This window comes from Typopeltis vanoorti, chromosome 11 (genome assembly GCF_054136105.1).
Source record: "Typopeltis vanoorti isolate ZY-2024b chromosome 11, IOZ_Tvanoo_1.0, whole genome shotgun sequence".
In the NCBI taxonomy this organism is placed as follows: Eukaryota; Metazoa; Arthropoda; class Arachnida; order Uropygi; family Thelyphonidae; genus Typopeltis; species Typopeltis vanoorti.
The window spans coordinates 81,099,870-81,114,457 of NC_143559.1; the positions used below are offsets into that span (position 1 = coordinate 81,099,870).

At 33.4% G+C, this 14,588-nt stretch overlaps 1 protein-coding gene across 1 annotated transcript in view; it reads right to left on the reverse strand.

Moving 5' to 3' along the window:
- Positions 1–270: 270 nt before the first annotated feature.
- LOC150101790 (calcium-activated chloride channel regulator 1-like) overlaps positions 271–14,588 on the reverse strand; it is a 99,080-nt gene continuing 84,762 nt past the window's right edge. Inside the window, exons 12-14 of the mRNA XM_090400190.1 lie at positions 8,853–9,020; positions 7,702–7,986; positions 271–3,339 (exon numbers count right to left, since the gene is read on the reverse strand). Of these exons, the coding sequence (XP_090256316.1) occupies positions 2,909–3,339; positions 7,702–7,986; positions 8,853–9,020 (884 nt within the window). The 3' untranslated portion in view covers positions 271–2,908. The remainder of the gene's footprint in view (positions 3,340–7,701; positions 7,987–8,852; positions 9,021–14,588) is intronic.

The following is a 14,588-nucleotide window of genomic DNA, read 5'->3' on the forward strand; positions in this document are numbered from 1 at the left end:
TTCTTCTAAGTAAGCTACACTCCTCTTTGGATTTATTTGTAAATACCTGGAAACTTTTAAATGACCAGTTGTAAGATATCATCTTCTTGTATTAAATCATTAGGTGAATCCTGTCTCTTGAATTTTTTTTTTCACTTTTATTTTACGAATTATTAACTATTACTAACCGTCATAAAAATAAATGACAAATAAAAATAATAAATAACAATATTGAAAAGAGAAAAAAAGAATCAGGAGGAAATGTTTGTATTAGTATTGATTACCAAATCATACAGGAAAATCATAGATTTATTATTTATGAAAATTACACAGATATCAAAATTATGAGAAAAATATAAATGAAATAATCACAAGTCATTTCTTTATGACAAATCGATGAATATGTGGATGAAAATCATGTATTATTTTGAAGTCCAAATTACTTAAGATGATTTCTGATTACAGATTTACAATGATGGTAGTAAAAATAAATAAATTACTTTTTATTTCCTTTCCTTGTAATATGATGACTTTTAAATTTATACTCAGAAAGATATTAAAATGATTAGGGTTAACTACATTTGTATTTAATGCTAAAGTGACTACGAACAATATTAGAATATTTAGATAATGTTTCTTTTAGTGCAAATATTTAATTGTTTTGAATTATAAATGTAATCATAAATATCTCATTGATTCACAGTGTTTAATATAATGCTCGTTGTAATGAAAAATGGACAAATAGGAAATAAATCATATGTGTTATTTATGTAACTTCTTAATGCCTGAAGCCATGTCCCGGTGTGAGCTCCCTTTTACAGAACAACTTTAACAACAATATGAGGAAGTCGGAGACTGCTTTTATTTCACTGATTTCTGTAGATGTCTGATCATAACACGATTCAGAAACTAATCGACAGCAGTCCCAATTGTTAAATGTCAGCAAAACGTTTTTCGTTAATGGACAATGATCATCTTCCTGATTGGTTCGCTACCCATAAATGGATGCTTAGATTTCATTCTCATTTACTTTATTTTTTAATTGAAATACTCGTACATTTCACGACTTCATGCATGACCATAAAGAGGTGAACTCATCCACAATACTACTGACCAAGCTTATTCTATTTATTTATGATGAGTTCTTGGATCTTGTACACCAAATATGTATTGTTATTATTGTTATTGTATATCTAAATAGTACTCCTCATGCAATTGGAGTCTTCATTGGCTTCTATGTTACATCGAGCAGTTAATTCTTTCAGACACTAAGAATTAACAAAGTTTATCCAACTTTGGCAAATGTAGATAACGTGAATTTAAACGACATCTAGTTACGTTGAACGTGATTTGAAGTCTAGTATTCTTTCGGTACAAGTTATTATTTTTTTTAAATGGAGATTGCAAGCATAAGAAAGTGTTTATTTTCAAGTGTACCGTACACCAAAAACCATGACAGAGCAGAAAGAGTTAATGTTATATACGAAAACCTGCAGATAATGTCTTTTAAGAAATGCATGCAAAGGAGATTGTTCTGTAGAACAGCAGTAGAAAGAATAAACGAAGAAGATGAAAAGAATGATCTGTAAGTTTAGAGGTCAACTACACTAGCCGTTGCATTTTTGGGAGAGTCTGAATTAACGGTTACAGAAGCTGAACGTCTGTGTTGAAACGAGTTGAGTAAGAGCTAAGAAATAAGTCATTGATCAATTCAATTATTACTGTTGTACTCAATTGAGTACAACGTAATCAATAACTGGACGGATTTGTGATTTGCCTAGAATTACATGTCTATAGTTTGTGTGTCTATAGAGGTAAACATTTCATTAGATTATGGTACACGATCACTCCGTCAATTACCTAGATATAGAAGTGTCCATTTTTCATAAACAATCCTTATATTTATATTGAAAGAAATGAATTTTCATATTTTTCTGTGATAATTAGTTTCGTTTTTCCCCCTATAGAGTTTGGTATTTGATTAACTTCCTGTCGATTTTAATTATTACATAAAACTAATAAAAACAAAGCAAAAGCAGTCTATCAATCGATATTCATCATTGTACTTTGATAAGTATGAAATTTTATGCAGAATACTGGACATGAAATCCAACAACGGATATTCTTTCAATCGTATCTCAATATAGTTTACTGCGAGTTCTTTAACATGAAAGTTATATATAATATGCATTTCATTTTAATTACGCTATTTACAGTTGGTTTTTTTTTCTTGACTAGAGATTTCATAAGAATATTTACCATATTGGATCTTTAAAAAGATTTAGAATACGATCGTACATTCTCTCAGAGGTGGCTTTTCCCTCATCTTAATCTTACAAGCTGATGAGTGATGTTATACTATGAAAATAATATGGTATACATTTTATGATAAATGCAATATTTCCAACGTAACCTTTTACTCTTAAACAGTAGTTAGTTTTCGTCTATTTAAAGAATAGCTTGATGAAAATTATACGTTTACAAAACTGTTTGCAAAAAAATAAAAAAATAAAATAATAACAACGCCAATAAGTAATATGGTCGATAAAAATGAACCATTTATCGAATGATTAGAAAACAGAATTTCTGCAAGATAGCACTTGTAAAAATGGACATATGAAAATAAGAAATAGAATACAAAGTAATTGGTTAAATGAAAACAATAAAAATGTAGGAGATTGTTAAACCCAAGTTAAACAACAGATGGACCAAGTATCCCTTTGATCAAGCTAAATTTTTGAATAAATTACTTCTCATCCTTTGATCAGATTTAGATGATTTCACTGCGAGTCATTTTGCAAAACTTTGCACCTTAAGACAAGTCCATTTTAAGTTAAATACTATAAAGTATCTGGTTGGTATTTTATTCATTCTTCATGTTGTTTAGGTGGACTAAAATTGAATATCATTGTACTTTTTTTTTATGATTTTAACGTGTTTCTTTACTGACTGCTTTATAAACCCTTTTCCTTCGGACCATCATCACCACTACTACGACAAGAAGTATGCTAATAACAATTATACATCCAATAGCTAAAGCTAAAGGCCACCATTTAAGAGTGTTTCTGGAAGGCATAGTGTAAACACCAAAAATACCAAAGTTGGCTGCTGCGATGTTGTGACCAGAGGAATAGTTATCATTTTCATCACCTGCTTTGATGGAGAAATATAAAGTTTGTGAAGTGTCTGTGAAGTTGTAAAAATGAGGGGGTAAACTAACTGTCACCATTTGGATCTCCCCTGCTGCTAGAGGAAACAATCCACCATCGGTGATCATTGTTTCTTCAAAGTGAAAAGCGGCATGGAATTGGTGAAGAAGCTCTTCTGCATTCAAACTGGCTCGAAGATCGTAGGATGTGACTGAAAGATAGAAATGAAAGAACGATATTATTATGAAATTGTTTTAATTTTTTAAAAATTATTATTAAAGCTAAATCGCTGCCCTTATGATGAAAACAGATGCGGCTGCATAGTTTCTAATTCTAAAGAATGTTAAATTCTAATTCTAAACACTTTCTAATTCTAATTTTAAAAAGAAATCTTCGTCTCTTTTTATCTTCTTTTCTTGTACATCAGCCTAATGCAACTCGTAATATAAATTTTATCATTCGTTCTTTTGACATGTCCACACCATTCCCATCTATTCTCTGCCCAATCTTTGATGACATTTTTTTCTCATTCATTTCTCAATCATATCATTTTATTTGTTAGCTGATTCATGTCAAATTTATTTTCACTGTTAACCATTTCTTGTTCTGCCTTGCTTTCAGTGTACACGTTTTCCACTCATAAATCATGACGATCTGCAAGTCATCCTGGAATTTCTTCATGATGTACTGTTATTGTTCGACGAGATGACAAGAAACATTCCTATCACCCTTTTCCCCTTCACATTCTCTTCTGTCTATCTCGAAATCGGACGAACTAGAGAACCCAAATATACAAAAAACTTCCTACACATGTACTTCCTACTCTGTAGGTGCCTTGCCATTAATTACGATCGCCTACTCATCACCAAAAGAACAACTTCAAGTTCACATACCTTGAGGTTATATTTTTAGTTATTTCATTTTCGATTCTTTATAATATAAAACATGAATTCCCTAGTCCAACAACAACAACAACAACAACAATAATAATAATAATAATAATGATATTTTTTTAAAATAATAATAATTTTTATTGATCTCTAAAATATTTACACATATACAATGATCATCTTGAGTGACATTCCAACTTATAATTTTCATAATAATAATAATAGTAGTGCTTTTTTTGACAGTGACAAGGTTTATCATACAGAGTATTTACGTATATACATGAGACTATTTTTTGTACATTACAAGGATTCAGTGCAACATAGAGTGCTTGAGTGATTATACAAACAAATTTTTGCATTTGCTTATAAGGATTACATGTAGATGAGTGAGGCAAGTTAATCCCGCCTACTTCGAAGCTTGGGTTAGCTTTTATGAAGAGAGTGGGATTTAGCCTTCACTATTTATGTTGTTGCTACTGTTAATGTATGGGATGTTGGCATTGGATGCTGGTGATTTGTGATGTGTATATTAGTGTTAATGGTTTCTTAACTTTGTTGGTATATTTTCCAGAGTTCGTTTTTTAATGTTCAGTAGTTATCTACGTGTTTTAAATTTCTTGGTGGGTTGTTGAGTTGCATGGGTATCTGATGTGATCTCACAAAAGATCCGTATGAGTTGTTGAAGGGTACAGTGTTGTAGAGTACAGTGATTTTTTTAAATGTAAATGTATATAATTTTTTGTTTCAATATCAATATCATAACTTATTATTATACAGCCTATTTACATATACACATTTTTTTATATCAGTATCTTCATTATTATTATACACCTTACTGACTGTTTTGTTACATAATTTACAGTCTTTGGTTATGAGGATTACGTGTAGTTGAATGAGGCGGTTTAATCCTACCTACTTCGAAGCTTGGATTAGCTTTTATGAAGAGAGTGGGATTAGCCTTCACTATTGATGTTGCTGTTACTGTTTATGGATGGGATGTAGGCATTGGATGCTGGTGATTTGTGATGTGTATATTAGTGTAAAATGGTATATTAACTTTGTTGGTATATTTTCCAGAGTTTGTGTTTTAATGTTCTGTAGTTGTCTATGTGTTTTAAATTTCTTGGTAGGTTGTTGAGTGGCGTGGGTATCTGATGTGATCTCACAAAGGAACTGTATGAGTTGTTAAAGGGTGTAGGGATGTAGAGAGTTGTTGTGGGTTGTGTTATACGATATGTATCTCTGTTGTTTCGATAGGTGATCTTGAAGTAATTCATTAGTAATATTATGTAGTGTTTCAGATTTTTAATGAAATTTCAGGATTCTGTGTATCGCCATGTGCTGATCGGATATTGGCTGTTGTGTATAAGGTGTCCAAATCACTGTTGACACAATTTTCCTATGTAATGTTTCTAATTTTGTTAGGTGGCTGTTTGATGTGGTTGCATAGACTGTCATATTATATCTGAGTAGGGTTTCGCAGATACCGTGATATAGGAGTTTTTTGTGTTAGATGGAATAATGTCTTTTACTTGGAAGAGTTTTGCTGCGATGATGCGAAGTTTAGTGTGTAGTTAATCTATATGTTTTGTCCATTTAAGGTGGCAATCTATGTGAAGAGCAAGGTATTTTGCATGTGTTACAGGTTTGATTTTGGGACATTGGCAGGTTTTTTTGTTGTCAATGCAGCGGTATGTGTGCAGTGTATCGATAGTGATACAGGGCGCATGATTCTCGAATTGTGCATTATTAACATTTGTGTTTTGGTGCCGTTGATTACAATTGCGTTTTGGTAGAAGTATATTGTGATTTCATTTAGGTCTTGTTGTGCTTTGGAGAGAGTCGTGTTGATGTCTGTGTGAATTGCTAGTAGTGCGGTGTCATCTGCGTACTGAAATATTTGACTTCTTTTGGCCAGGTTATGAACATCGTTAATGTATATGTTGAATAAAGTGGGTGATAATATGACGCCTTGAGGGACACCGTGTTTTATTTCTATACCCCGGCTGTGACATGTACCTATTTTTGTTACTTGTGTTCTGTTTGAGAGATAGTTCCTGAATAAGGTATCCAGTGCTCCTCTTATACCTATTGAGTATAGTTTGGTGAGTAGTATGTCATGATCAAGTGTATCAAATGCTTTGGTTAAGTCAAGCAGTATAAGAACGGCGTACTTGTTTTATCGAGAGCTTTGTTTATTGCGACGGCGATGTCTTCTAATAAAGTGATGGTGCGTTTTGTTTTCTGAAAGCCGTATTGGTTTCGTGAGATGATGTTGTGCTTCTGTAAATAGTTCTGTAGTCTGTGTGTGTTATTTTTTATAGAGTTTTTGAAATGACTGGTAGGGTAGCTATTGGTCTGTAATTCTGAGTATCGTTTCTTTTACCTTGTTTGTAAATTGGCATAATTATTGCAGTTTTTAGTTGTTGTGGAATAATGCCAGTGTCGAATATTATGTTCACGAGTCTCAAAAGTATTGGATTTATTTGTTCAAAGTGCGTTAAAAGGTCTGTGAGTCTTATTTTGTCTATTCCTGGAGTGGTCTTTGGTTTTAGCTGTAAAAGTGCTTCTTTCAGTTCCTCTTTTGTTATAGGTGGAAAATGCATAGCTTGTTGTCGACTTTGTGCTGGTAGCTTTTTGTTGATCGTTGGTAGATTATCTTTTATGAGTTGTGTGATATTTTTTGTGAAGGCATGGTTGAATGAGTCTGCTAGTTCCTCTTGGTTTGTGTCCTGACCGAAACTTTTTGCAATAAAATCTTGTGCTGAAGTTTTCTTTTTTCGAGTTACTAATTCGTTGAGTGTAGCCTATGTTTGCTTCATGTTGTCGTTATATTCCATGAAGTTTGCAAGTAGTAGTGTCTTTTTGCCTTTTGAATATTTGTTGTTAGTTGATTTCTTGTGTTTTTGTATAAGGTTTGTAAATGTGTGTTACTGAGCGACTTTTTTATTTTTTTCCATAGATTTTCTTTTACAGTAATTTTACGAATAATAATAATAATAATAATAACAGCAACAACAACAACAATAATAATAATGTTAATAATAATAATAAAAAAAAATCAACTAAACGCCTTTTATTCCCTAATAGGGAGTAGCCTTAGATATAGTTTCTTTCAATTTAAGCTTCGCTTCTATTTTTCTGAACAGAAAATTATTTAATTTATTTTCGTTCGATATGGACGACAAAGTAATGAGATTAATGTATTTTGTACAACATGTAGCAGCAACAGCTGTAGCAGTAGTAGTAGTAGGTGCTGATAAGTGGAGATGTTAAAAGATCTGATAACTACGAGTCCAAAGTATTATGATATACAATTATTTGGATTATTTTTGCCTTGAAATTGCATTTTACATAATATTTTCAATAACGTTTCTGGGAAAGGAGAATCGGTAAAATGTGTATATTAATTCTACAGAAGAATACGTTGCAGGTGACAACATATACTGTCGACAACCGATAGGCTAATTTTCAAACGTATTCTGATTACTTTGTCATAAGACTTATCTATCGTTTTGATACTCGTAACGTTTAGATTAAACTATATTTGGGACATGAAATTTAAATCTACATCCATCCCGACTGTGTAGTATTTTAAACAAGGATCAGACGGCCTCCATAGTAACTATTTAAATAATGCGAATGCTATATAAAATTACAAAAGAGATTCTAATGCAACTTACCATTCCCATCAAACAAATCATCACCAGGGGCTGTCCACCGTAACGTCACTGATTTCATTGTTGGACTCTCTATCGATGCTATTACTTCCAAGTCGGTAATGTTTCCAGGTGGAATCACATCTCCGACGTCGGGACTCCAGTCTTCCAATCGAAATGCACCACCATCAGAGGTGCGTTCGAATTCTTCTGCTGACACTGCATCGATTTCTTTTTCGGTGATATTTTTCTTAACAATGAGGAAATCTTCGGACGGAAAAGAATCAGCGGAGTCTTTTGACAGCGTATCTAAAATATAAAATATATCACTTCGCAAATCATTGGAAAAGATGATTAATAAAATCAGAGTTCTATGTTCTAGTTTTATTTGAGCGAAATATTAGCTTGAAATAAATTATTCCATTAAAAATAACACTTCGGAAATTAAACCTGCTTTTATTTTATTTATTTATTTCGATGATTACAAGTGCAATTTTCAATTAATTAATTTACTGTTTCTTCAGTTTTTTTTTTTTTTTTTAAGTAACTGGAATTGTATTTTAATGTAGACATTTTTTTTTTTTTTTTTTAGATTCTCTCAGTAGCCGGTGACTATTTAAAGGTTAATATAAATATAATGACCGTTGTGTATATAGTTAGTTCCCGAGTTAGTCGACCTTTAGTGCAGGGAAGTAGCGTTTCTCGAAAGAAAACAAAATCAATGGCAGAGAAAATAATATATTACCATACAATAATATACTACTTAGGATTAAGAAATATACTGCTTAGGATTAGGATTAAAATTCTTGTATCTCTTTTGTCTATTCAAGCAGGTTAGAGAACTCACTAATCCTCTGGACTATGAGAAAGCAGTTTCTAAAAAAATAAAAAGTTAAAGAGCGCCATCTACGCCCTTCGGAAAATGCAAATGCATTTTAATAAAAAATACATAAATAAAAAAAAAACTTAACCTACTACAGAGGATTTTAACTAACCAGTTTATTTATTTATAAATTAATTTTATTTTATTTATTAATATTTTATTTATTTTTAATGAAAAACCTGAATTTCCATGAAGAAAAAGTCTGCCATCTCTGAGTCGGACTGGCTGTCACCTTACAGATATAATTTATTACCTGAATGGAAAATATAAGTGAAAAAAAATAAGCAATAACCTTCATTGTGAGGCTTTGGCATGGGATTGGTAGCAGATGAACTAGCACCATTTTTTATCTTGGCATTTCCATCGTTAATGACTCGAGCGATAACAGCGTAACGACCATTACCATTGAAATGGGTGAAGTATCCTGTGTATATGCCGTCATTCTCGGTAACATCAGCACCTACCAAAAAAAAAAAAAAAGAAAAAAAAAAAAGATTATAAATAATGGTTTGTGTGCACGCCATTATTATTATTATTATTATTATTATTATTATTATTATTATTATTATTATTATTATTATTATTATTATTAATTACTATTTAGACACTCCCAGAAAGGCAGGGACTCACCGAAAGAGAGCCCTGGAAGGTATAATTCCTTGGTACCTATCATATTTCCTTAAAAACATTCACCGCCATTTTGTCCACTGACAAGCATATTACATGCACGCCATACTGCGAAAAACTTGGACCTTACATCTTCCCGAGTATGCATTTACTCAGCTTGCAGAGGATAATCCCAAATTCTTCTATCTGTACTGTAAAATCGCTTATCACCTTGTATGTTTCTATTATATCACATATATTCATTATGATCAGCCGGCACTACACCTTTTTCGACTGTTTTCTTATCTCAATGGAATTCAGGCGTCATATCTGAACACATCGATTGGCGTATGGTCTTGTGAATACCTTGTAAAGTGGGAGAATAACTTCCTTATTCCTACCATACAGTGTTATTTTCATTGCATTTTATATTGCAGTCATCCGATATGATATCTTAACCATCTTGCTAATGTGCCCTCCAATCTTCAACTCAATAACTACCATTGTTCCTATGTCTCTAGCTTCTACCCACTTTCAGCAAATTCCCATAAAATAATGTTAAGTCCACAATGCCTTCAGCTCAGAATGCACAACCTTGCGTTTAGCAACATTAAACTGACAATTATTGAACACCCTATAGAATCAGTCTACAAGGATTCTGTATCAGAAATACCCAATATCATTTGACCCAGCTTAGCATAATGCGGATAGGATTGAATTTCCCCACCTCTAGACCATCCCAGTGCCACCCTTATTCTTTTAGTTATTATTATTATTATAAAATATTATTAATATTGCCATTGGATGTTTTGATTGCAAGCAGTGTGAATGAATTCAAGAATAAGTATGATAGCTGGTGTGTGTAGTATGTTTTTATGGTGTCCCTCGTTGAGTCTCTGACTCCGTGGAGGTCTCTCTTAATAATAATAATAATAATAATAATAATAATAATAATAATAATAATAATAATAATAATAATAATAATAATAATAATAATGGTGTCTCTATGGAGTCAAAAGACTCATCGCGGGAGACCCTACATTGACATACCAGCCATTATTCACACAATACCTGTCATACTTCTCCTTAAATTGATTCACAGACGAAGCATTCACAACCACCTCTTGCAACGCATTGCATCCATTCACAACCCTCCAAGCAAAAAATCTAGCCCTAACACCCTTGTTAACTACACTCTTATACAATCTCCAGGGGTTGCCCCTCGTTCTCTCCTTTCCTGCACTGGTCTTAAAAAAAGTCATCAGTGTCAATCCTATAATATCCTTTTAATAATTTATATGTCTGTATCATATCTCCTCTCCTATGTCTATCAACTAGTTTTTGGAGCCTACAGATCATTAATCTATCCTCGTAAGAAACATCCCATAGACTTGCAACAATCTTTGTAACTCTGCTCTGAATCCTCTCCATCATTTCTTCTTCACCAAGAAATCCAGGTGACCAGATCTGTGTGTAATAGTCCAAATGCGGTCTTATTAATGCTTTATAAAGTGGGATAATTTTATCCCTGCTTGTCAGTGTGTTCTTCAACAACCATGCAATTTGATGAAATATTTTGGCAACCTTTGCAATATGCCTTTAAACTTAAGTTCTCTGTACACAATAACTCCCAAGTCCCTTGCCTCGTCAAATTCTTGCAGTTAAGTTCCTTTAATATAGTAAACAACATGTGATCTCACCCTCCCGAAGTGCATCACCTTACACTTAGCCATGTTAAACTGACAGCTATTTACCTTAGCCCATACTGTCAGCCCATTTAAGCTATTCCTGCAAGATATCTACATAATTTGAATTGACTATCGCTCTTCCTAATTTTGTATCATCACCAAACAAGTGGACAGTTCCTTTCAAATTATTTCCAATATCATTAATGTACAAATTAAACAATAGAGGACCAAGCACTGAGCACTGAGGTACACCACTAGTCACTTGCCTTCTCCTGGACTCAGCTCCTCCATAAACCACTCTTTGATATCTATCCACCAGCCACCTTCTAATCCAAATCACCAGCTTCGGGTCCATACCCATTTGCTCTAATTTATGTAACAGAGTTCCATGTGGAATCCTATCAAAAGCCTTTGCAAAGTCAAGCAGTATCACTGAGTAAGGATATCCTTTATCCAACTCTACAACAGTATAGAAAGTAAGCAAATTACTTAGGCAAGACCTACCCTTCACAAAACCATGTTGCCCCCCCAATAAAGTATCATATTGCTGTCCGCCCAGTCCTGAATTCGAATTTTTACAAATTTCTCCAAAATATTAACCACCACTCCAGATATATTGATTGGTCTATAATTTGCAACCTCAGTCTTAGAGCCTCCCTTGTACAATGGAATTATTTTCCCTTCTTTCCACTCTATTGGCACTTTACCAAAACTGAGGCTTAATATTCCTATTTGATTTCTTCTCCTGGTTAGAGGAGTTGCTAATTCTCTTGCACATTTTCGTAACACATGGGCCGATATGCCATCTAACCCAATGGCAGTGTTAGCATTAAGGTTCGGTAATATACTAAGCACCTCTATTTCGTCTATTTCTAAACTCTCATCGGTCAATGACACGTTCGGCATTTCAATATCACAATCAAGATGGTCCAAGTTTGCAAAATGATCACTGAGTAACTCAACTATTTGATTTCCCTATGGTTATTCTTCCTTCTACTTGCCACTCAACGAAAGAACTTGTTAGGATTTCTTTTGGGCTCATCACCTAGTTTCCTCTCATAATTAGCTTTGGCTTTCCTTACCATACAGGTTACTCTCTTTGCCTCGCTCATCACCTTTTTCTTTATAGTTCCACCAAAACCTTTTCTTCATTTGCAACTCCTGCTTAATAATAATATTCATCCATCTTACTCCTATTTGATTTCTTCTCCTGACTCTGGGAATACAGTCTGATACAGCTTTCCTGAAATGCTCCTTGACAATCTCCCATGCACCATCAACATATTGCCTTCAAATTCTCATGCCATAGCACTTTTGAAAGCTGACTTCTCAGCTTGTCATAATCACCAGCCTTGTAATTCCACATATAACCCTTCTTAACAGAATAATCAGCACGTGTTACAATCTCCCAGGTCAAGACCACATGATCGCTTTCACCAAGTGGAGACACTGTATATAAATTACTTATTGATATGTTCTCCAATGCTGTGACGAGATATAAAACTCTCAAATCTCTTGTGTCTTCCATTATATGCTGTCTCAGGTAGTTAAGTTTTAATAACTGTATAAACTCCATTTTCTTTTTTCCTTGTGATCATTCCTTCTCCCAATTTATTCCCCAAAGTTAAAATCTCCCATAATAATTACTCGATTTTCACTCATCATGCTAATTTTCCAATACATACTATCTACATTCTCCCTTATATCCCTTGGATTATAGCAACAACCAATTACAACCAATAGATATCAACAGGGCAAATTACATTTTGCCCTGTTGATCTCTATCTCACACCAAATAGTCTCAAATGAACTACCCTTTACGCACCTGTCATCTTGAGGCACTTCTACCTTTTTTTGACTTTAATGCTTCGTCCATCATTAGTAAATTCCCACTCCCCTATTCTGTCCTCTCTCTCTATCCCGCCTGAAAATGCTGTATCCCTTATATTGAATCCCTATAACTATATCATTCTTAGTTAACCAAGTCTCACTAATTCCTATAATTTTTGGCCAAGTTGTATTATTACCCTCATTCTCTTAGATACAAAGCTCCTCAGTACATCACTCTTTGATACCTATCAGATAACCACGCTTCAATCCATGCTAAATGCCTATTTTGCATATCATTCCTTTGGAATTGTAAAATAACATTCTGGATGGAATTCTGTCAAATGTTTTGGCAAAATCTAAAAGAAGCATTGCATATCCGTTCCTCTCATCCAACTATGCTGCCATCTCTTTGTAAAACGTTGAGTACATTGGTAAAAGAAGACCTACTTTTAACCAGGCAAGGCAGGTTTTGATAAAAGATCAATGTTATCTACCCACCTCTGGATGTGATTTCACACCAGCCTCTCCAATACCTTGAAAACTATTCCAGAGATACAAATAGGTCCATAATTGGCTGCATCAATTCTAGCTTTACCCTTGTATAATGGCATTATCTTGCTCTCCTCATTCTCTCATTCTTGCTTTTACTCGTTACATAGCAAAAGAATTATCTCGTTCTTTGTTCAGCTAACTTCTTTTCCTAGTTTTTCACTTTTCTCACTATCGTTGTCATTCGCCTGACTTGTTCTTTGTACAGTCATTATGACTGCTCATTACCTAGTTGCTTTTTATACGATGAAGAGTCCATAATATCTGTCTCTAGCTCATGTTTTATGGCTTTATTCATCCATTTCACATCTCTGCGATTAATTCGCCTGATGGGAATGAACTCAGTTATACAGTATCACTGTCATTCCCAATCTCTATTCTAATTGGCTGCAATGCACCATTGGCAACACTTCCTCTCCCTCCTTTTTTATCCTGCCTATCATTCCTGAATTCACTGTATCCATTGCATTCTATCTTTGTAACGATATCCTCTTCTGTCAACTAGAAGAGGTTTTGTAATTTTGTATTTGCATTTACTTAATGAAAGAATTCCTTGCTTTTATTCCTAATCCATCTGATATTAGAGAACATGCACGATAATTATTAAACATATATCCATTTAAGTACCTTTTAAACGAATGTAATTAGGTGTAGAAATGAGATATTTAAATAAATAGTTATTTAAAAAAATGATAGAAATTCTGTATAATAGATTTAATGGAAGCGTGTTTGTCAGCATTCCTCAGAAGCAATGCAATTTAGCACATAGAATAATCGAACATTCTTATTCACTTGTACAAATGAAGTTTATATTTTCAAATAATAGTTTCGTATTAGAAATTCTGTCTAGCAAAATACAGTATTATTTTAGTGAGCAACTCTCAACTTATTGAATGACGCCCCCTATATTAAATATAGAAGCAATGTATTATGGGTGAACCGAACTAACTACTTATAGCCGAGGTAAGGAAGCATTGTGCTTTGCTTATCACTTAATTTACTTAACTTTAGTTTTTGGGAAGAAAAAAAAAGAGAGAGAGAGAGAGAGAGACTAGTATGCAATGATTCTCTACACAACTTTCAAATAAATTATAAAAAAGTAAATAGAAAAGGTAGTCAGTGTAATTTCCTGTATAAAGGAAATGACTATATTGTGGCCTTCGATGTGCGTCAGTATCAGAACTTCCAGGTTGCTCCCACTTTTAGCGAAAACTTTACAAATAACTTATGTACTGGCAATGACGTCAGTCAAAGGAAATGTGCATCTCTGGATAAGCAGACGAATAATGAACACTACTGCATTATAAAGGAATCAAAGAATTTTCTTTAAAACTTTTCAGGAGGAAAAAAATAGA